Below are 24,613 nucleotides of genomic sequence, written 5' to 3'. Positions count from 1 at the left end.
ATACTACCAGTCAGTGTATAGGTGTGTGTAACTGACAATAATAGGCCATCTTACATTATTTAGGAGGCATTCAAGCCTGGCATCTGTGTCCCCCACTCTCCAAACTCGGAGATAGTCTCCACTTGTGGCAAGCAGGTCAGGGAACACACCCTTCTACAATACAGTGTCGGTTGTGTCAGTGATTTATGACGACACAACAAGATGACCAGAATACTGATAATTCACAAAGTACCAGGAGGAGGAACAAACAAACAAGAAGAAAAAATACGCTATTTAACATACAGGGCTATAGACCAGAGAATTTTTTTTATTTAAGACTTTTTGTTATTTATAATAGGATACAAACAAACAAGAGGGCCATGATGGCCCTGTATCGCTCCACTGTTTTTTTATGCGAAAAAAGCGTGCAATGCGCATGGGTTGAAATGTACTCAAGCATGTGACTTTCTCTTTCTATCCCTCGTCCCACTTGGCGCTTAAGGTTGGAAGGGTGAGCATTTTTATATATGAAATTAACATGTCATCCGAAATATTTTTATCCGGATATATGGTCACTTTCAACATATTTAAATAAAACCCGACTTTTTTCAGTTTATAAGAAAAACATGCATAACAAATGTTCTCACTTCAATTCCTTTGTTGATGGTGACTGCTTAGTCACCATCTGATCTAATATGGCACTAAATGACAGGGTTTTATCTCATGTTCACAAGAAAATGAGAAGAAAACAACAAAATCAACATTTTTTCCCACAGCTTCGTGACCCAATTTCCGATGGTCTGTATAAACATTGATTTTCAAAAAATAAAATAAATAGTTGTGCATCCGCTTACATGTATTGATAGATTTTTTATTGATAAACATCTCCCATGCTTCAAAAAGTAAAGATAATGTCTACAAACAGATGCAAAACAATTTGATTCCCATGCATGCATGTAGGTTTGTTGTTGTTGTTGTGACCTTGGAACTAATTATGTAAACAACGTCTTAGACTGGTCCGCGCATATGCAGAAACGTTTTCAATCATGCTTTTGAACTGATGGGTTATCAAATTAACAGCAAAAAAAACTTATAAATTTAATTTCTTTGTAGATATGGGATGATTAAGTACCAAATGCCATTCTCGACCTTCCAATAGACCATAACTCCTTCTGAAGAGTTTGTTTTCGTTTTGAAAACAGGAGTTTCAGTTTAAAAAAGGAGAAATTGCTCGTGATGAGCAATTTCTCCTTTCATCACAATGATTTTTTACGCCACCCATCCAATTTAAAAATAGTCCTTTACAATATTATTTCTCGTCTGCAATCTCTTTCAATTTGGGGCAGTCCAAAATGTATGGTTTGGTAAAAGGTTAACATTTATGGATAGTTAACATGTTGGTCTACCTTTCACGCTCAACATGTATGCATTTATCTCTTATAATTAAAAAGTTATTCCAAGCGTATTTTGATAAACTTTTAGTTTGAGAAGAAAATAGTTTATTCATCCCATAATGAATAAATAGCAAAAACGCATCAACATGCAAAGTTCAACGACTTCCTGTGGCCATGTTTTTTGACGAATCAAATTTTTTTGAACAACTTTTTAATGGGAGCCTTCAAGGGATAAATTTGGCCCCAGGGGCATAATTTGAACAAACTTGGTAGAGAACTTTAAGATTTTAATACCTACCAAATTTGGTAGAAATAGGCCCAATGGACATGGACAGAAGATTTTTAAAGTTTGCACAAAATAGGCCCAATATAAGCATAGTGTTCAATTTTGTGACCCCTGGAGAACGGTCAAATTTGATCCCAGGGGCTGAATTTGAACACATTTTATAGAGGACTATTAGATGTCACTACATACCAAATTAAGTAGCCATAGGCTCCATAATTATGAACAAGAAGATTTTTAAAGTTTGCACAAAATAGGCCTTATTTAAGCATATGTTCATTTTTGTGACCCCGGGGCAGGGTCAAATTTGACCCCAGGGGCATAATTTGAACAAACTTGGTAGAGAACTTTAAGATTTTAATACATACCAAATTTGGTAGAAATAGGCCCAATGGATATGGACAGAAGATTTTTAAAGTTTGCCACAAAATAGGCCCAATATAAGCATATGTTCAATTTTGTGACCCCTGGGGAACGGTCAAATGTGATCCCAGGGGCATAATTTGAACAAAATTTGTAGAGGACTATTAGATGTCACTACATACTAAATTTGGTAGCCCTATGTCATACGGTTATGGACAGAAAGATTTTTAAAGTTTGCACAAAATAGGCCTTATTTAAGCGTATGTTCATTTTTGTGACCCCGGGGCAGGGTCAATTTGACCCCAGGGGCATAATTTGAACAAACTAAGAAGAGAACTATTAGATGTCACTACATACCGAATTTGGTAGCCCTAGGCCCTACAGTTATGAACAAAAAGATTTTTAAAGTTTGCACAAAATAGGCTTTATATAAGCATATGTTCAATTTATTGACCCCCGGGGCGGGGTCAAATTTGACCCCAGTGGCATAATTTGAACAAATATGAAAGAGGTTCACCCCAGGAACATTTGTGAGAAGTTTTATCAGAATTGGACTTGTAGTTTAGGAGAAGAAGATGCTTAAAGAAAAAGTAAACGCACGCACGCACGGACGCGCACACGATGGACACAGGACCATGACATATGCCCCGCTGGCCTCTGGTCAGTGGAGCTAAAAAACCATTATATGTAAGAACAAAAGATGTGTCTGTCAGAAACACAATGCCCCCTATTGTGCCGCTTTGAAGCCATATATTTGAACTTTGACCTTGAAGGATGACCTTGACCTTTCACCACTCAAAATGTGCAGCTCCATGAGATACACATGCATGCCAAATATCAAGTTGCCATCATCAATATTGCAAAAGTTATCGGCAATGTAAAGTCTTCGGACGGACGCACAGAATGACATACAGACAGACGGACAGTTCAAATGCTATATGCCACCCTACTGGGGGAATAAATAGTGGATAAAATTGAGGGAATCCTCAAATTCTGTTGACTGAGTGACTGGTCAGCCAAAAAACAGAGACAGAAGCTGAAGGCTGAGGTCTGTTAACAATTGCTGGCTGAATTGGTGGTCACTATAATGCAGTGAAGCACTAAATAGTCTCTACTATTTTTCATACATGTAATATACATCAAAATTTTAGAATGTGCATTTTATACTAAAATGCTGAGGCATCATAGATATTGTTAAACCTTTTTTACTACAAAATGTTATTTTCTGACATATTTAACAAAGAAACATGGAAAAATAAACACAAAAATATTACCAGGGCTTTAAAGGACTCCATTTTCATTGTCCTATACGCATATAATATTGAAAGTGGCACACAAAATGTTTGTATCTTCATCAATATTATAGATGCAAAAAATACTAAACTTCCAGTGAAAAAATTAAGCAATCAATAAATGTGCTCTCATTGGCAAGTTCAGTTATGGTTTTTCCATATCTAATAATAGCTCATTTGACACACAATTTACACTTGTTCTAGTCATTAGACCTGCATCTTTCTTACATCATTGTTATTTATGGAAGTCTGGGTCCCAAACTCCTAGTATTGTACTCATGGCAAGCCGGTGCAAACCCTTATGAAACTGTCCAATCAAAATTGCATCTAGAAACGCTGACTTTTGTAAGTAACAAGGTCATACATATTTACCTGTCTTTCTTAACAAATAATACACAATGTCACAATACACAATTTCTATAACGTTTTCTTTAAATGATGAGAAGTATATTACCATTAATCATAACAGTTAAAACTCTTCAAAAAAAATTAAGGCGAAAGATAAAGTTTCAAACAAGTTGCCTCAACAAAATACATGGTTACATTGAGAGAATGACACCACACATATGTAACACATGCATTTCTACAAGGCATCTTCGCTTGATAATAGTTTATATCAGCTGTGGTTTATCACTCATTGTACAGATGTTGGTACATAGTTGGACATTGACATTACCCTGCTGTGCTTCTAATTGATATCTGAATTTCAGTGCTGATATAAACCTCTGATTTGTGTTTTTAAATTTGCTTGAAGGTACCAAATCGCTAAATCTGAGTAGGAACTAACACGAAATAATGCAAAGAGCAATCTGGAATACTTACATACTTTTTGTAAATGACCCTAAATAAAAGACCATGGCAAGTAGAAGTGGCAAGAAGAAACGTACTCATGTACAGTATGGGAAAGATAAATAGTGTGCTAAACACATGCACACTGTCACAATACTATCAAGTAAAGCAATACAACTGCTACATCTGGCCATTTACCGTGTCTGGAATCCACATAATTTTTGTTGTTGGGTATGGATGATCAAAGGTTCCTTTGGATGTGAATTCTGAAGTGTCTTCATCTAGTGAAACTATCTGGACCTGTAAAATGATCATCTGTTTCACTAAATGTTTTGGCATGATCACTATTGAGTGCCGACAAACGAGCATAAAGATATAATATGATTTAGAAACTGACGTAATACTTAATATTATTTATCAGTAAAAAATATTTTCATGCTGAAAAATGAGAAATAATAAAATGTTACCTTATTGTTGTATTCTTCAACAAAACTTCCCAGTGCCAGTCTGAAACGCTTGTCCGGACGTATGCTCCAGTTCATGCTGTAGACACACCAGGGCGCCTCATATTTGTAGATTTCTTTCCTCTTCGGAGGTCCACCTTGGGCTTGAGTAGCCATATTGTTCAATGATGTACCACCTGCAACCATTTCTAAAACTGTAAGAGACTTGTTTGAGTCATAATTTTTGTAGGCACATGCTATCCTAAGGCAAATCTGTCACTAAGCTTACATATCAAATAATTTGTTTAAAAAGAAGCATATTTCTGTTCTATTGCAGGTGAAAGTCTGATTTGAGCGATGTTAAGTATATGCACTCATCACTTGGGCAACTTAACTCCAAGTTTATGAGAGTTTGGTTGGTGGTCAACATACCAGAAAGGATTTCCTTTTGGTAAAGTTGTGGGTAAAGGTAGCACAAGACCAAACCAAAATTCTGTATATTTCTACATAACTTAAGAGCTAAATCACACAGCTTACATTCCACCTTCTATGCGACATTAGCTTGCAGAGGAGCTGCAACTATATGATAAAGAGAATGGGCTCGATGTATTTTCTATAACTACAAACACTTTCATTGAGTCTGGGAAATCAAGCAAAGAATGCGGAAAGCCTAATCAACATCTTGAATCAATTCCTAAAAAGGAAGCTTTTGGTATTATTAACATAGAAAGATGGGAATCTTCCAATGATTAGAGGATGGATTTTGAAGAAAAAAAACTAGGCAGCCTCTGTACAAAAATCCCTACCATACTTTCTTATTAATATAAACTCCCTGTATTTGAAACTCCTCACATAGTGTGCAGGGGGTTTTGGCAGCTGTTTTTGGGAGTCTGGTCAAATTGGGGTTGTTTAATCGATAAAAGTGGCAAAATTGGGAATTTTTTCTCGACAAAAAGGACCAAATTGGGATTTTCTTATCAACAGATATTGACACAACAGGTCTTTTCCTGGCTATTTTGGATAAAAATCATACAAATTATGGTTATATCTTTTGTAGGTTGTTTAAAAAAAAAAAGATAAATAGAGTCTTATAATCATATTACCGGTACGTCATAAGACACTAAAAAAAAAAAAAAAATTTTTTTTAATTGGGAATTTTTAAAAATAATTTTGGTTAGGGATCGGGTCCATTTGCTTTGTGATTGGGTGCGTTTTATGGCTTTTTTATATAGCAAGAAAAAATCCTGGTGGCAGTGGGTTGTTTGCAGCTGGGTATTATAGAAATCCTTTCATGATCATCATATGTTATTTACAATTCTAACACCCTTTATCTCAGATGGAAGACTATATTTGAAAATACATGTAAATTGCCACCATTGTAAATTTCGAAACCAAAAGTGGAAGTTTTGAATTGACGATTTTAGCAAAAGACAGGACAATGTTAGACTGCACAATTGTTTTCCAACCAAATGTTAAAAGGTCTTTTCTAATGCTAGTAGTTGTGAGTATGAAGTGTCTAACAGTATTATCTGAATAAGGCACATTCTTATAACAGGTTCATTGTTGCTTGCTTTCAATTGGTTCAATAAAATATATATTTTTAAATTCATTTTTGATTGCAAAAACGTAGACATCTTCTGAAACAATTTACGTGTTTGAAACTTGAATAGCTATCATGATATTCTGCAAATGTAAATAGTTAAGATAGTTCATAATTAGTGTGTTCATATATGCCAGAATGCATTTTATGCGACCCATATTCAATCTAACAAAAATGGCGTGCTTATTCAGTCTAGGTCAACAGATATAACTACAATTGAGCCCGAATCAACAAAAGAATAAACAATAATTATTATTAAACATAGCACAGAACTGGGATAATTAAACTGCTTTTTGCGACGGAAACTATGAGACTGTTTTTGTGTGACATCACGATAACTAGGTCACTCACGCAAGAAATGAATTCTATTGCATTGTGCATGGAACCAGTGATTTTTTGGCCCAATTACAAATTGAGAGTTGCAACTGGTAATCGCATTTTTCATGTAAACTCTGCTGCCTGGAATCCAGGCACTTTAATTGGTTAAATGAGAAACAAACACTATTTTTGGCAAAAATTAAAAAATAAACACAACAAATCATAAATATAATAATGTGCAAATTAAAACAAATAATTTACCAGCGCCCTCACACCACTTTGGGGGAAGGGGTCCGCAGCCCTTAGAAGGGGGATTTTTTTGTAAATGGGGGAATTTTTATAACAAAAAAAAACAACTGTGTTGAACTGTTATAAACATATATTTCTATATATGTTACTGTCTATAGGACAGAAAGGTGGACTTTTACTTAATCTATATAACAGTAATCTTATTTAAAAGTCCAATTGATTGCGGTTAAAGGGGTCCAAAGATTGCGACCTTGATATATCCGGGGCGCGCTGTAATAGACGTCATGATGGCGAGTTGTTAATTATGTTTTGGGTCGTTGAATAGATAAACGAAAGCTTTTGACGGTTCACTCAACGTTCTATTTTTCCGTCTTTAAAAGTCTGGATCACCAGGCACACTAAACAAGTTTAACAACATTTGTAAATATAACGTGAATAAAAAAGTACATCTAATGCTCACCCTTTGACAGTTAATTTCAAGTTGTTTTAATTTGGGTATACTTGGAGTTTAAATTTACGATTTATTTAGATTATATTTTATTTATCTTATTTTTACTTTTTGATGTTGTTGATTCAGAGTTGGAAATTTGAATGCCCCCGCCTTCTGAGGCTCGCCTTTATATAGACAGTATCAGCCAATCAGGTTGCACATAACAAAATCTGGACCAATGAAAAAGATTGTTACAAAGTAACATTGGCGTTCTAAAATAAACATTTCATAGAAAATTTAGCTTTTGATGGGAAACTATAATTAATTACAATTTATAATGTGGTGTTTACTTGATATTTAGAAAGAACAATATTTAAGGAATAAAATGGCACACCATATGGTTTAAATAGACCAAAATATGATATCAAACGCCGGTTTACAAAATGGACAGTGACAGCTTCCAAACAAGACGGCGGATGCGAATTACACTTGACAAGTAAGTTGAGTTCATAAATTGAGAAAAACTGCATTAAATGCATTTACAAAAACAACCCCATTTAGCCATCAGGCTTAAACAACAACATATTATATTAATAAAGGGTGGCCTGTTCCAACTTATATAACTAATATAAGCAAAATCTTCAATAACAGCATGTAAATAATTACGTTTGTCCCAGTAATAAAACCACATTTCAATATTGGTTATGATATAACCGTTATATAAATATATTAATTATGCCTCATTGAACTTGAGCAAATGCTAAGTTACGTAAGAATAAATAACATCATTCATTTGACCACAGTAACATACAATAAGAATAAATATCATGACATTATTCATTGGGATAATGTTATTCATTGTAATAATGTTATTCAACTGTTAAATAAATACAATGTAATATATTAATTAGATAACTATATTTGTGACAAGTTACACTTGTTACATTCACCCCCCTGTACCTTAAAGAAACTTGTTTACTTATATCTATTGAAATGATACATTTTAAAATTTGATTCATGTCTTGTTATTGGTTGAACTTGACGTTGTTATTTATAATACATGTTAAAATAATATTTCCATCCCCTCTATCACAGTCAGGAATTCGTCTGTAGATGTGTCCCGATGTCCAAAGGTCTGTTCCAGCATTTGAAGGATGAGAATGTTCGTGGAACGACTTTTACCATATCCGAAAGTAGGACGTAGTTGGCTATCCTCATCCTTCTTTCGGAGGTGGACCTTGGTTGGGGAATGCTGCCAGGTAATATAAGGAAATTGTACTTATCCATGATTTGATCAGGATCTGTAACTGGAATCCCTTCTACTGAGTCCAACATGTTGGCCACATGTTGGGAAACCGCCAACCTTTTTGCCGGGCTCATCAGCCGCCAGTCTTTTGGGGGCCAGTCCATAGTGAAAGAGGGGCCCTTGAATTGGACGGTTGGCAACAGGTTCCAGTTCCACCTTGCCGGAGGAACAAGTGGCATGCAACCCCATGTCAGGAGGTGAAGAGCCCTCTGCTGTAGGGTCATTTCCTCCTGCATGTGTTTGTTCTGTTCCTCCAGCAGAGGCGTCTCTGGGTGAAATGTCTCCACGGGTGGCCTTGTCGTGGCTGAGTTGAATGGGAGGGCCGGTCCCTCGATTGGCGTAGCAGTGTATACTGTGGTCTCTTCCATACATGACATACATCCCGGATTGTCCGGGGCAGTCCTGGACATGAAGAACTTGTCCCGCTGTCCCGGAAATCTGTCAAGTGTCCCGGAATTTACACAATCCATACATACATGTACCATATCTTAGGCTTTACTGCACCTCGAATCTGTGTATATCTGCAGCGTCTCCATGACAATGCCTACCCGAATAGGCAGACTACGCTAAGTGTCAAAATCGATCAATTAACAGGGGTCCTGTTATCATATCGATTGTCTCACGTTCGAACATTGTTTTATGTGGTTGTTAATTGACTTTAATCTACTACGTCATTATTTCTCGCTGCGTAAGGGCAAAGGATAGTTATTCACACATCTGAAGTCCAACATCGCTGAGTACCGTAAAAAATTAAAAGCAGTTTATGTGCGCACGTTTAACCGACAAAGAAGTTGAGTAAAAAAGTAAGCATATAAAAACGTCATCCTCACTAGGTTTATTATTGTCTTGTTCTAAACCCTGAGTAAACATAACGTTAAAAATAATAAGTGAATTTGAATTGCGTTCGCCATGTCAAAACGCCCAGCGTAAATGAATAAAGGCGTATCAACAACTACGCGTTACACACCGGTCTTAATAACAATAACGCAGTGATGGCACCATCTATGTTTAGAACGCTTACACTGAAAACACGTGGCTTGTATCTAGTAATGGAAGTAGTAATGTTTAATTTGACGTTAATAGATCAAGTGTTTTTCGGATAGGCTTTCGAACTTTTGCAATTAACGATGAGAAACAACAAAAAAACGTACCAAAAATGCATATGTCTATAAATATCGCTACATTTTATACATGTCCCGGAAAATCGGCAAAAGTCCCGGACAATTTAACTCAATGTCCCGGAATTGGTCTGAAAAATTATGACATGTATGTCTCTTCCATTTTTGGGAATGGTACAGGGAGTCTTCCGCCTGTGGGGAGCATGGCCGGCTTGGTAGGGCTATAAGCTTCAACCCCAGGAGTTGGACTCCCTGATTCTTGTATGGTTGGGGTGTCTGCTGTTTTCCCCTCCGCTAACTTCCAGCCCGCCTCCCAGTCTTCCATTTTCTTAAGTTTTGGGGCCTGTGAAGTCTCCCGCCACACCTTTACTGCTTCCCTTGCCTCCTTGGCCGCCTGGGTTGTGAATACGAGAGGTTTTACAACCTTGCTGTAGTCCTTGGGATATAGAGCTAGATAAAATGCTCCGGCCTCTGTGAAGATGTCCTGATTTAAGCCATCCGCAATGGCCTCGTGCCAGCGCCCAACATGTCGCTTCAAATCATATGGGCGACTCATAATGGTTGGCACATCCTCTACACACCATGGGCAAATTATGTCCAACCGTTGGTGTTCCGTCCCAACATGGTTTTTAAGCTCTTTTCTTGAATGTAGAGCCGCAGGGCATAACCAGCAAAGTTGCTGTAGCATCTGTAATGTTGTAAATATTATACATGTAAAATGTTAGTCTTGTTTTTTTTCCATTAAAAGACTAGTTTTCTTTTAAATATTGGTCATTGCAATCCGTTTCATTATACTATAATGTTTAAATGCTAAAATGTTTGTATATTTAGCATAAGGTCAATTCAAAAAGTCATTGTACATTGCATAGTTATAATAGTTTTGCCTGGGGATCACTGTTCATAATATAATAATTTCGATTTTTCAGGAAATCCTTCATCTGATGGAATTATACACTTCCTCAAGTAATATTTTCTCCGTGAACCACGATGGCCGTCTTAACTACAAGTAAGGAACTAAAAAGTCTCATAGTCATTATGGGTAGCTAATCCAATACAGACTAAAGCAAAGAGTCGGTTGGCCAACCTAATAAAATAAAATAATTCCATCATAATTTGCCATTGGTACCTATTTCATACTTCTCCCCATTACTTATGTGTACATTCACTTCCTCTTAATTCCACAACTGATTTCCTTTCCTTCCACAAGTGATTTCCTCTTATTATCATTTAAATTTTAAAATTTCATAAATAACATTAGAATAAATGTTCAATGCACATGAATTATAACTCTATGTCAACACACACAAAAGCTATGTTCACAGTTTACATTTCACATAACACTGTTTATATTTAAGTTGTCATTTTCATTAATGACTTGAATACATTTACTGTACTATAATGTGAAACGTAAACTTGTAGTTCTAATGTTATCAATATAAATTCAATATACAACCAAATGTCTTCCGTTACGTAAGACTGTCCACCTTAATGTTACTTATTTATATTCCTACTGTGGAAAACCATTTTGGCAAGTGCGAGCCTTTATATTTCATTAAATGGTCGATGTGATAAACTCTTGATTTTTTCAGTTTTCCCTTCTTAACATAATATGTAAGATCGTCAATACGTTTAATTACAAGAAATGGCCCCTTCCATTTTGGTGTTAGCTTAGTGTCCACTCTAGTCCGTTTCAAGGGATCATACAACCATACTGCATGCCCTGCTTCTAACTTTCTTGTTTCCGACTTTAAATCGTAATGCTTTTTCCGATAAATTGCGGCCCTTTTTAAGTTAATTCTTGCAATATTGTGTGCTGACTGTATTTTATTTTTAAGGTGTTGCACATATTCATGTGTGTCTTCTTGGGATGTTAATTCTTTTTCTATCGGTGTGCCGATGACAACAGCCATGGGCAACAGGACCTCTTTTCCAAAAACCATTTTGTTTGGTGTGAGCCCAGTACTGGCGTGAGGTGAAGACCTGTAAGCCATAAACACTTGTTGTAAATATAAATTCCACTCAGTTTGGTTTTCCCTGCAGAAACTAGACAGCATGCATTTTAAAGTTCTGTTAAATCACTCGACCACAGCGTTTGCTTGTGGTCAGCGTATTGAAGTTCTTAATTTAGTGATTCCTAAAAGTGAACATATCTCTCCAAAAAGTTTTGATTCAAAGCAGGTTCCACAGTCAGACAAGACAGAAAGAGGTACCCCAAACCGCACAATGAAGTTGTCCACCAATGCCATGGCCACTGTTTTAGCAGACTGGTCTTTAATTGGCACAGCCTCTACCCATTTAGTGAACCAATCACTTATTACTAGGATATACTTAAAACCATCTTTGGTTTCAGGAAGTGGTCCAGTAACATCCACGCAGACCTTCTCCATTGCATTGTATACTGGATTTTGCCCTAGTGGAGCCCTGACCTTGGGTGCTGGTTTCCGAGCAGCACAAACATCACATTGGTGGATGTACTTTTGAAGGTCATCTTTCAACGCTGGCCAATAACAACACTGCAGAATACGAAAGAGGCATTTTTCTAAACCAAGGTGGCCCGCTGAAGGTATGTCATGATAATTGTGCATGGTTTGTTCTTGCAAACTATCTGGCACGATTACTTGTAATGTTACAGTATCTTCTTCATCATAAAATTTACGGTAAAGAACCCCAGAAACAATTTTAAGTCTTTCCCACTGGCGCCAAAGCGTTTTCCTTTGCTGGAGAGTGGCGTGATATCCGCCCAGTCTGGCTTTATGCCTGACTCAACACTACTAAGGATGTGCATGATATCAGGGTCTAATATTTGCTTTTGACGGAGCATATCTGGTTCCCAATCTGTAGCAGGTGTCTGGTCATTATCAGCTTTGCTACTGGATGCTTGTTCGGTGCTTTTCTTGCTGGCAACCATGCACGTTGGGTCTGAGCTGTTACATGAATGGAGCTCAGACTGTGCTTCTTGACGAGCACAAACTTTGCATGGCACACGAGACAAAGCATCGCAGTTGGTATGGAGGCGTCCTGGTCGGTGTTGAACTTCGAGTTCGAAACACTCGATTGCCTCGAGCCACCGAGCAACCTGTCCAGTTGGATTCTTTAGACTCTTCATCCAGCTGACTGCTGCATTGTCTGTTCTTAACAAGACTGTGTGCCCCAGGATGTACGGTCTCCAGTGTTTTACTGCAGTTACTACGGCCAATAGTTCTTTCCGCATTGTGCAATATTTTACTTCATGGGTGTTCATGGTCATACTCATGTAGGCAATAACTTTTTCATTACCCTCATGGATTTGCGATAAAACACCTCCCACACATGTTTGGGATGTATCTGTGTCCAGGATATAAGATTGACCAGTTATAGGATAAGCCAGGACAGGAGCTGAGGTTAGTTTATCTTTTAAAGTTTCGAATGCACATTGACACAAGTTGGTCCATTCAAATTTACGATTCTTTTCACAAAGCTTAAAGAGCGGTTTACAAATCTCGCTAAATCCTTCAACAAACCATTTATAATAAGCTCCTAACCCTACAAAACTGCGGACTTGTTTGACCGTCCTAGGTACCGGCCACTCTTGAACAGCTTTTACTTTTTCTGGGTCTGTTCTTACTCCCTCTGCTGTGACCACATGGCCCAGGAACGGAACTGAGGTTTGTAAGAATACACATTTTGATGGCTTTAATTTTAATTTGGCTGCTATTAATCGTTGGAACACATGTTCAAGCCTTGTAAGGTTTTCTGTTACTGTTTTACTTGGTACAGTAATGTCATCCATATACGCCACACACTCAATCCATTGGAGGCCTCTTAAAACTTCTCCGATTAAACGGCAAAACGTGCTGGGTCCCACAGACATCCCAAAGGGCATCCGCACTGAAACAAGCCAAGACTGGAAGCAAAGGCACTAATTTCTCTGTCTTCTTTGGCTATGGCAATCTGCCAGTAGCCTTGGGCCATGTCCATTGTGCTAAATAGACAGTTACCAGCCAATGCATCCAGGCACTAGTCCATCCTGGGTAATGGGTAGGAGTCCCGTTTTAGTACTTCGTTGACTTTTCTGTAATCTACACAGATCCTCGGTTTTCCATTCTTTTTATTTACTATGACCAGATAACTGCACCATGGACTTATAGATGGCTCTATGATCCCGTCAGATAACATTTGTTGGATTTCAGCCATTTCAGACTCCTTTCGGATGGCCGGTATTCGTCTAACTTGTTGTCAGGTCTGTGAGACCCAAATCTGAAGAGTCCTTCGCAAAAACATCCTGATATAGTATTAATAATAATTTGAATTGTTCACTTTCCTTTTCATTTAAATTGTTAGAACTTCTTTGAAGTAAATCATTAAGAAAGTCTGGCAATACGTTATTTTGTTTGTCTACTGTGTCCTTAGTTATGTTGCGACATTGTTCAAAGTTTTCTGAATTGTCTTCAGTCACTGACATGCAAGTACCTAACACTGTTTTAGGATATAATGTTACACTTTCATCACTGTAATTGACGATATTTAATTTGACATCGTTCATTGTTTCAGTCTGGATTACACCCGAGACGAGCTGCACAGGCTGATTTTGAGCGACTGGTTCAACTAAGGCTACTGGTGACAAGTGTTCCTGACTAGGGATTTTTACAGACACCCACATGCTGCTATGTGCCGGTATGTCTACTTTTGTGGTTACCAGGATTCTACACACCATTGATGATTTTCTTCCCACCCAGCAGTGAATTTGATCATGCCTAGTTTGAATTATATATCTTTCATAATCTACTTGTTTAACATATTTTAACATAAGGTCTTGACCCAGAATACCATCTGGTGTTATGTCACAAACTATAAAGTTTTGTTGATATTCCCCCTCCCCAAGTTTAAAATTTACCATTGCCACCCCATGAATTAAAATGTTAGATCCTTTAACGTCTTTCATTGAAAAGTCTGCTTTTGTTAATTTGGGTCGTATATTGTCATTAATATCATTAAATTTGCTAAATGAAAGTAAGGTACAGGATGACCCCACTGTCAACTAAAAGATCTTATTTTATATTTCCTATTTGACAAGAGTTATAAAATCCATTGTCGTAATTGCTTGTACTTTCTGTTGTAGTTGAGTTGCTTGATGGCTGCTGCTGGGCCTTTTTTGTTGCCATCAACGAAGACCCTACTGGGTTGACGGCCTGCCGTTTTCCGGTAAACCTACGACAGTCGGCTGTGTGTACGGTGCCTGGTGAGGTGCTGGATACCCCATCCTCTGTGGTTCCTGATAACCCATTGAACGCTGGCTGTTGTAGGCTGGTCGCTGACGCGTGGGGCAGTCTCGAATCATATGTTGTGGCGAATGACAGTTATAGCACAGTCTGGGACCAGACCTTGCATTACTGTATAGAGGCTTGTTGTTTGTGGATTGACCCATCATCAGCTTCCGCACACATTCTTGTAGGTCTTGTACCGCCTTCTCGAGTGGCTGACTCGACTTGTCGACTTTCGCTTGCTGTTCCGGCACATTTTCCACCATATAAATGGATGCTTTACGTCTAGCACCGCCGTCCACAATGCTCTCGTACATCTCCACTAGAGCAACCGCCTGCGTAACAGACTGGCAACCCTCGCTGATACACTTGAACTTAAGTTCTGGGCTGATCGATTTGTACAACTGGTTTAGCGCAAGCATCTCATGCGCCTGATGATCGAGGCCTGGGTATGCACGCTGAGTCATGCATTTAAGGTCATCAGCCAGGTTAGCTACAGATTCTTCAGGAGATCTCTTACGGGACTCCAAGCGAGACATCCACATTGGTTGTTGATGTGCTCGACCAAACCTTTGGCCCAGGTTATGTGTAAGCCCCAGGTATGAGCCACGCTCTTCCTTGCTGATCGTCACATAGAAGAATTGCGCTTGACCGCGTAGGCTGGCAGCAAGGGTTAAAACTTTCTCTCGGGGACCCCAGTTACCCAGCTCAGCACACAACTCGAAATGATTGAGGTAAACCTCCCAATCACCATCGCCGTTGTACACTTGCGGCTTCATGGACAATGTTGAGCGTTGACGAGCAGGTCGGCGACGAAACAGACGAGGAACGTCTTCACCAGACAAGATTGACCTCTCATCGTCGGATGACGATTTCGGTAGCTCACGAATGTCGTCTCCTTGTCCCCGATTCATTATGAAGACCTCTTCATCATCTGATTCGGCCATGATATTGTTAAATTACGATTTGCTAATTAAATTCTATACACAAAATGATTATCTTTAATAAAGAATTATATTGTGTTGTGTTCACCTTTGTTTTAAATAATGCCTAATATTCTATCAAATTATTTCATTGTTCTACTTCATTTACTTCTAAATCCGCTGAATTGAAAATAAAGTTGTAAGTATGGGTTAAAGTTTCAATAGCAAAATTTTTATTCTTAAGAACAATGTAAGCTTAACCCTTACTAATAATTATTATGTTTCTTTAATTGTAATGGTACTCAATTATATCAGTTTTATTACATGTAAATACGGTAACGTTTAATTATCACGTTTGCACTTTTTATTCTATTTGCGTCGATTGTCCTTTTAACCGCTCCTCAAACTGGTTTCTCACGTAAAGCTATTTTTAGAACGCTTCATGCATAAATCGCTTTCAATGACGTCTGCAGGCGTAGGTAAACTGTCCTGTTGATTTACAACGTTATTTCTGGACAGAGATCCCCAGTTCTGACACCACTTGTAATAAACGTCATGATGGCGAGTTGTTAATTATGTTTTGGGTCGTTGAATAGATAAACGAAAGCTTTTGACGGTTCACTAAACGTTCTATTTTTCTGTCTTTAAAAGTCTGGATCACCAGGCACACTAAACAAGTTTAACAACATTTGTAAATATAACGTGAATAAAAAAGTACATCTAAGGCTCACCCTTTGACAGTTAATTTCAAGTTGTTTTAATTTGGGTATACTTGGAGTTTAAATTTACGATTTATTTAGATTATATTTTATTTATCTTATTTTTACTTTTTGATGTTGTTGATTCAGAGTTGGAAATTTGAATGCCCCCGCCTTCTGAGGCTCGCCTTTATATAGACAGTATCAGCCAATCAGGTTGCACATAACAAAATCTGGACCAATGAAAAAGATTGTTACAAAGTAACATTGGCATTCTAAAATAAACATTTCAGAGAAAATTTAGCTTTTGATGGGAAACTATAATTAATTACAATTTATAATGTGGTGTTTACTTGATATTTAGAAAGAACAATATTTAAGGAATAAAATGGCACCGCATATGGTTTAAATAGACCAAAATATGATATCAAACGCCGGTTTACAAAATGATCAGTGACAGCTTCCAAACAAGATGGCAGTAAGTAAGTTGAGTTCATAAATTGAGAAAAACTGCATTAAATGCATTTACAAAAACAACCCCATTTAGCCATCAGGCTTAAACAACAACATATTATATTAATAAAGGGTGGCCTGTTCCAACTTATATATTTAATATAAGCAAAATCTTCAATAACAGCATGTAAATAATTACGTTTGTCCCAGTAATAAAACCACATTTCAATATTGGTTATGATATAACCGTTATATAAATATATTAATTATGCCTCATTGAACTTGAGCAAATGCTAAGTTACGTAAGAATAAATAACATCATTCATTTGACCACAGTAACATACAATAAGAATAAATATCATGACATTATTCATTGGGATAATGTTATTCATTGTAATAATGTTATTCAACTGTTAAATAAATACAATGTAATATATTAATTAGATAACTATATTTGTGACAAGTTACACTTGTTACAGCGCGCAATATAAATTGTCAGGTTATTCATGCATGTTTAAGAATGCATTAGCATAGTTTGGCAATCTCAAAACACGCTATTTATTATTGAAGTATGTGTTATATCCATATGTTATTCATTGGTATTAAACAAAACATTATTCCATGTAAGTATTTTTAAATGCGTATAATTAAATTTGTAATCCAAAAACAATTGCCAAGTTTTATTGTTCAAGAAAGGATGCACAAATTAGACATGTACAAAATGACGTCATCTTATCCTCATGGAAAGCATGGGCTTTAATAGTGGTGCATTTTGACAAACTGAGGGAGCTTTGCCTCTAAATTAAAAGCAAGTAGTTTACACTGTATCTAATGCGCAAAGATTGTTGAGATAGGTCAGTATTGACTTGTGACATTTACAGTTATAATTGTATACACCTTCATGTGAGCACTGGTGCGTTTCGGCAGTTCAAAGCAATTTCAAGAGAGAATGGTAACACCCGAAATGACCTGTGATGTTTGGCAAGTGGGGTTATTGTTTATCGCAGTACACAGGAGTTACAGTGATGTACAATGAAACCAAACAATCTGGTCAAAACTGGATTATGAATGTCGGATTAAACAGATAATTAAAGTGGGTGAAAAAGGGGTAAAATACTAGCTTGTACCTGATTTTATCTCAGCAAATTCTCAGATTAAATCATGTTATTTGGGAATAATGCTCGTCACATTTTTTATAGCCATAACCATAGCCGATTTGTTATATATTGGACAACGCAACATAACGGACAGTGATATATTGGAGTCAATTTTCAACTATAAATCAGCGATTATTTTCTCATTTTCTTAGAGGGAAAAAAATCAGTTTTTTGGGAAAAAATATACTTTTCATGTGGGGGACTGCCGATGAAATTCGGCGGCAGATTTGATAGATTGAGGGCCCCGTTTACTAGTCAAAATAAATTGCTGCCATAGAGTCTTTTGATGATTTTTGCTTTGGCAGACTCTTGACATCAATAGTCCACTCTATCTTTTTAATAGCGAGAGTTCCGACACAAATTTCGGTTGCATCACTCAGGGGTTGAAGAATCCACTCGACCGCTCGCATATGCGAGTGAAGTTGACGGTCGGGCGAGTAAAATTTGTTAAATACTCGACCGACCGGGCGAGTGCTGTTTTTCAAGCTGAGAAATATAAATTCAGTTCCAGAACTCCTTCCACATCCATACAAATTGCGAACAATTTTTCGAACGAACAAAAAATACGTTTAGTACACAAAGAAAGTGCACTTTCGTTTTGATAACGAAGAATGACGTCATGGGCACAGTAAAAATAATTCTCGAAATCGGCTCGCTCTTTTCGTCGTTGTCAGTGCTCTTAGCTAATCGATTAAAAGTGAATAAAACTGTTAAATTATTGGTCATTCTGTGAATTTTAATGTAAATATCAATAAAACAATAAAACAACACGGTTAATTATAATAATACTTCTTATATTTAATTAAAAATAAACAGAAAAAAATAATTATTAATAAACAGAATAATTCCGAATTTCGTGATCAGAAGACTTAGGCAAAATTTACCATATTGTAACCGTTTGTCAATCAAGCATGTCTTTCAGTAAAAGTTCCTCTGAAATATTAAACTGGAAGAGGGTTCTATTTAAAAATATCTGCAAGGTGGTGGCAACAGGATGCAGAAAGAATTAGAAAGGTCGTCAAAACGAGAAGCGGGAAGAATTGAGAAAAGGAAAGAGGTGCAGAAAATGTAAGGAAAGCAAATATAATCCATCAGATAATGTAGTTAATTTGTTTGCAGTTTAGTGTCACTATGTTTTTAGTAGGTTTAAAAGGTTCTGGTTGATCATAACTATAAATATAGATATCTATTTTTTTAATGAAGGGCCAGTAGATTAACCCTTTCCCTGATAGATGTGTATATTCCCGAGTCTATCGATTACCCGATACATGCGTTTATTATCGTCTCTATCGATTACCGCATACATGCAAATTTTTCCGTCTCTATCCATTACCCGATAATCCCGTATATTCCCAATGTCCATTTTCAAATGCAAATTCTGATTGATATTGAAGACAAAAGTGCTCAAGAAACCTCATAAACACAAACATCAGACATTTTTCTAAAGTATCAAATGAATTTCGGCATATGTTTCTATTTAAAGATTTGATGAAATAGGTGTCCAATCAGGACAAGGGCATTCAAACACGCGTAAATAACTTAATGTGGTGTGCGCGCATCGTGTACAGTTAATGTTCTGTTACAAATTGTAGCCAGAAATAAATACATGTATATGCCAATGATATTTTTGTGTCAAGTCTTTGTTTGGACAAAAAGCGCGCGAAAATAGGCGTGAGTGTATTTATTTATACACAAAAAACTGTGTAGCGCAGACAATGTAAAAGCTTCGTATTGAATTTCCATTTAAGTATCGGGGTATCTTGCAAATGATTTTGACATTTCCTTGAATTTAATAAAAGTAAAAAACGCTGTATCATTATCATCTTTTAGTTCGTTAAATATTGCAACAATTATTGTACTCTGTCTGATTGCACACAAAGTGCCGTGTACAGTTCATATTCTTTAACAACGACGTCATCTATATTTAGATTTCATGCAACATGTATAAGTCATTTTCTGGAAATTGGGAGAAAGTAAAAAGGATTTTTCGAAAATAAATCTTTTTTTTACATTTAATTTGTCATAATTATTTATATTTCGTGTTGTCTGTGTTTGCTTGTTTTGGTTCTCATTTGTTTTAGCAAATTTTATGAAAAAATATATCGTAATTGTAAATGTTTAAAGCAAGTCCCCTTTCCGACATCATATACGAGAATAACTTCGATGTTAACGGACATGTACAAAACTTGTTTTGACAGACGACACGTGCTTATCTAAAGTTTGTGTTTGGTAATACACAGGATATTGGAGTTTTGGTGCTTGATTGAGCAATAAAACAAGGAAGCAGTCGCAGGGCTTCCGCTGTCGTTCGCCAAATTCGCCGTTGGCGAAAATTTCGCAAATTCGGCGAATAAAATTCTCGGTTGGCGAAAATGCTCGGCGAAACGTTTTTAAAATTCGGCGAATAAAATTCTCGGTTGGCGAAAATGCTCGGCGAAACGTTTTTTGCCTGTCAAGTACCATCCCAGATAGTAAACTCTTTAAACCGTCGACTGTGCGATAATACATCATCGTGTTATTAACCAGAAAATTTGATACGCAGTCTGCAGCAACACCGGTCAGAACCGGTCATCGAAACAAAGGAAACTTGCTGGTGCATTGTGTACTGGCAGTGACGTCACCATCTATGTATAGAACGCTTGCTGGTGTGAAAACAAAAGGTGTTATCGAACATTATGTCAATACCACGGGCCTGGCAAAAGCATTTAACAAAAAACTATTTCTTCACAAAAACACATGAAATCTTGTTTCAACAGGAATTTGAGAGAATTTCTGTTTAATAGTTTCATTATTATAATATTTTGGGAAAGGTAAAGTTTGATTAAGAAACCAACAATTTCGGAAATAAAAAGTATACCATTCACTCGTAGTAATATATTTCGGATATGTTAAAAATTCGGACATTTAAAGATACGGACATTTATGTGTTGGTTTGTTGTTGATAGTTTGTAAAACTATGTTTTATCATATTTCAGGCAACTAGAATGGATGGTAGCAATTATCTGGGCCTTTCTGTCAAGAAATATGCGTTAAAAACATTCATTTATTTGAGCCTAGAAATCATCCACCACTTACAGAAAATGTTTTAACAACAGAAGCTGTCAAAGCTGATGTATATCATATCCAAATGACCAAATATAACTGTTTAACAATATGAAGTGAGAGGCTTTGAAAATAAAGCATCTTTAGTCTTGATCAACTGTTATGTTTTGCAAATATTGAAATATGTGCTCAAGAATGAATATCTTTAATATAATGAAAATGTGCTTATTTTGTAAACAATGTGAACTGAACATGTGCTTATGATGTATGAATAAACTGATATTCTGTTATGTAGAATAAAAGTATGATTATTACATTGATGTATGTATATCTAGATGTATGCATATCTATAAATGTTTTTTTTATAAACTGATATTCTGTTATGTACAATATTTTAAAAGGATGATTATAGTAATAAATATATTTAAGCTTCATATTGTAGTTATTTGTGTTCTTACACCCCTAGACTTTCACGAGGCTGTCCCAAATGCTTGGCTAAAACTTTGGCTACAGTTTCTAAAATTTGGCTACAAAAAAATCTAATTGGCTAAAATGTTGGCTAAAGAAATTTTTGAGCCAGGGGAAGCCCTGAGTCGGCGGTTTCCAGTAAGCCTTTTGTACTGACCAACATAATAATTATTAGTGTAGGTGCTTATCTAACATTTAGGGATACAAAATACGGGTCCTAGACACTGTGTGCTTGTTTTGGCCATAAAACGCAATCGCAGTGGCTATTTTCAGTAGCACATGTGTCCAGAAACTAACGAGTATGGGTAATAAAGCACAGAGATTATGATCGTTAAACTGCATGGAGTCTGAAATGAAACAAAATGCCGACAAATCAAAATATTAATCGCCTAATTTTTCAGTATACAATTCAATATTTTAAGGTGGGGTTCTCACTGCATTTCCTGTTGCATTCGCATACGCTTGTATTACTTGTTATATCCTTGTATTATTTATTAGAATACAGACTTAAAATTTATATGGTTGGAAGGAGAATTTATTTCTCTACAATATTTACATTGACACAAATGATGTGAAATGCAAGCAACTAAGTGAAAATAAAGCCTAAACAAGACAGGTGTAACAGTTGAGAATTTTTCCATTATTTTCCCAATAACCATATTGAGATGGTGTAGTCAGGCTTATCAGCTGTATATGGAGTCACTGTTATCAGAACAGCAGGACTGGTATTGGCCTGGAGTGGCAGATCAGATAAGAAGTCCATCAGGGAAAGGGTTAAAGTGAAGGGCGAGTGGATTGTCAGGCCTACTCGCCCTGCAGGGCGAGTGGCTCTGGAAAAATTCTTCAACCCCTGTCACTCCTGAATTTAAATACACACATATTAGTGATTATTATGACAGAACGTTGCCTAAATAGTATATATTGAGCAAAATATATCGAAATTTATATGTTAATAAACAATATATCCAAGTTTGTTTAATCCTTTATAAATCCTTGTATAGTAAAGGTTCATGTTATCTCCCTTGGTGAATGTGAGCTCCACATCTAACATCTCTATCAAACTGGATGTTAAATTCAACTATGTTTGTAACTGAGCTCGAACAAAAAAATTAAGTGTGCAATATGCGCAGAACAGTAAGAAATAATATTGGAAATAATAATCATATTCATAAGAAGAAGAAGAAGCAAAAGTAGAATTATAACTCAAAATATTAGAATTGACAGTAATATGTACGAAATAGCTATGGTACCGATCATTGATCCCACTGTAACTAATTTATTCTATACAAAATGCCAAAATGGTTGCCTTTGAGAAAATTATCGTTCTATTTCTATGATTCCGAACAAATACAGGTATTTTTTGCGATCTAAGTTCATGTTTTTCAAACAACGGGTAGATTTTTGATATATACACTTGTAAATACTGTAATTCCTATAAAAGTATTGGATTTTTTTTTTATGGTTTTTACAGACCAGAGTTTCAGCGTTCAGATTTATTCTAAACGCGAATTATTTCAGCTAATAATTTACTTGATATGGTGTGCTTGCAGGATGATGATATTAATCCAAGTTTCAAACAAGTCAAAGGTTTATGAAAATCAGCGATTTTTTCCTTCTTTAAAAAGTACCGCAAAACAGCACTTCCACAAATAGGAGAAAAATACTAATTTCCCCATTCCTTTCAAAAAAATCCCAATTGATTGTTTCTAAAACAAGAGCACCGCATAACGGGTGCCACGCTCGGAATTAACATTAAACTGTACGTAGGTACTCATAAAAACTCAAAGCATTTAAGATTTAAATGAAGAAGAACTAGTTAAGGGTCCAAAAAAACACGTTAATGGCAAAATTGTTTGCACGTCAGGACTGGGATACGGTTGTTTTTTTACAAATAGTCTTCAAAAATATGAATTTTCATACAACAAAAGGAAATCTGGAATACAATTGCAATAAAGTCATTGAGTCTTGAGATTTGTATTGTTTCTATTGGAACTAGGATTACTGTTTACATTTTAATTTAAATCATACCAGATCGGAACTGAAATGCATCTTCGGCCATTAATAATACCCACAATTCTTACAAGAGATCCATTTAGGTTACATGCCACAAATCTAGCACCTTTGCGCAGCTATTATAATGGTTCCGAGCAGAAAGGTAGATAATATGTTATCTACGTCTCTGTCCGAGCAATGCTATAATACACACCGTATTCTTTTCATATTGATGAGACGTGATTACTAAATTTTATTTATAAATTAAAATGAAAAATACGTATAAAAGTTAAGACAGTTTATTCGTATTTTATAAATTCACAATAATTGGTTTGATCCATCTGCGTTCAGCGAATTCCCACTAAACATACTACACTGCTCAGTGGTTGCTTGTCTTATACAGCGAAGTGATATAACATTTCCGATAAAATCGTCTGATTTCCGGTTCATGCGGATTTCTATTATAACAAAGATTTGTAATGTATAAAAATGACAAAAATCGTTTCCGACACCGCTGCTCGGTGCCGACAGTATCCGTATTTCAAAGGATTTGGGACAGTTTCCCTGTATTTACCCGCAACACTTGTTTGACTTGTTAATCACGAAATAACTTGAACAATACTGGTATATAAGTTATTTTTATATAGTTGTTTTTTTCCCAAAAAAGCTTGAGTAATCGAATCGTCATATTCATGGCGATTATTTAAATCATCATTTTGATAATAAGCATTAGCCTTCCCATTAGCAGCATTAGAAAAATCAGCAGCAGAACTAACTCTATCTGACAGAAAGACGCATAAACGGTTATAATATCCTACCGCAACCCAAATTCGACGACACCTAAATTCGACGAAGTTCTATTTGTATTGATTAAATGGATGATTATTGTCTTGGAATCATTTCAAATTAATACAGCCGAGTTTAAAATTATTATTTTGTGCTATTAAACATTTCATTATTTCTTTCATTATTTGCTAAATATTGCTTCATGTAATCGTTACATTGTCGAATTTGGGTCACACTGGGATACTAATGGCCACGTAACTAGTTGGATACTACCCTTACATAAACTCTAT

General features: G+C 36.2%; 1 protein-coding gene and 1 long non-coding RNA gene across 2 annotated transcripts in view; one reads left to right on the top strand and one right to left on the bottom strand.

The window, feature by feature from the left end:
- LOC127870106 (DDB1- and CUL4-associated factor 7) overlaps positions 1–23,666 on the bottom strand; it is a 37,466-nt gene extending 13,800 nt beyond the window's left edge. Inside the window, exons 1-4 of the mRNA XM_052412767.1 lie at positions 23,574–23,666; positions 4,568–4,740; positions 4,299–4,400; positions 55–153 (exon numbers count right to left, since the gene is read on the bottom strand). Coding sequence (XP_052268727.1) covers positions 55–153; positions 4,299–4,400; positions 4,568–4,740; positions 23,574–23,604 — 405 coding nt within the window. The 5' untranslated portion in view covers positions 23,605–23,666. The remainder of the gene's footprint in view (positions 1–54; positions 154–4,298; positions 4,401–4,567; positions 4,741–23,573) is intronic.
- On the top strand, positions 11,824–14,797 carry LOC127870216 (uncharacterized). Its single transcript, XR_008044702.1, has 3 exons — positions 11,824–12,127; positions 14,095–14,217; positions 14,663–14,797. It is a non-coding gene; the product is annotated as an uncharacterized LOC127870216 (long non-coding RNA).
- Positions 23,667–24,613: the final 947 nt, after the last annotated feature.

This window comes from Dreissena polymorpha, chromosome 1 (assembly GCF_020536995.1).
Source record: "Dreissena polymorpha isolate Duluth1 chromosome 1, UMN_Dpol_1.0, whole genome shotgun sequence".
NCBI classification, from domain to species: Eukaryota; Metazoa; Mollusca; class Bivalvia; order Myida; family Dreissenidae; genus Dreissena; species Dreissena polymorpha.
Note: the sequence above shows the minus strand (reverse complement) of the source record. Positions and strands in the feature narration are given on the sequence as shown.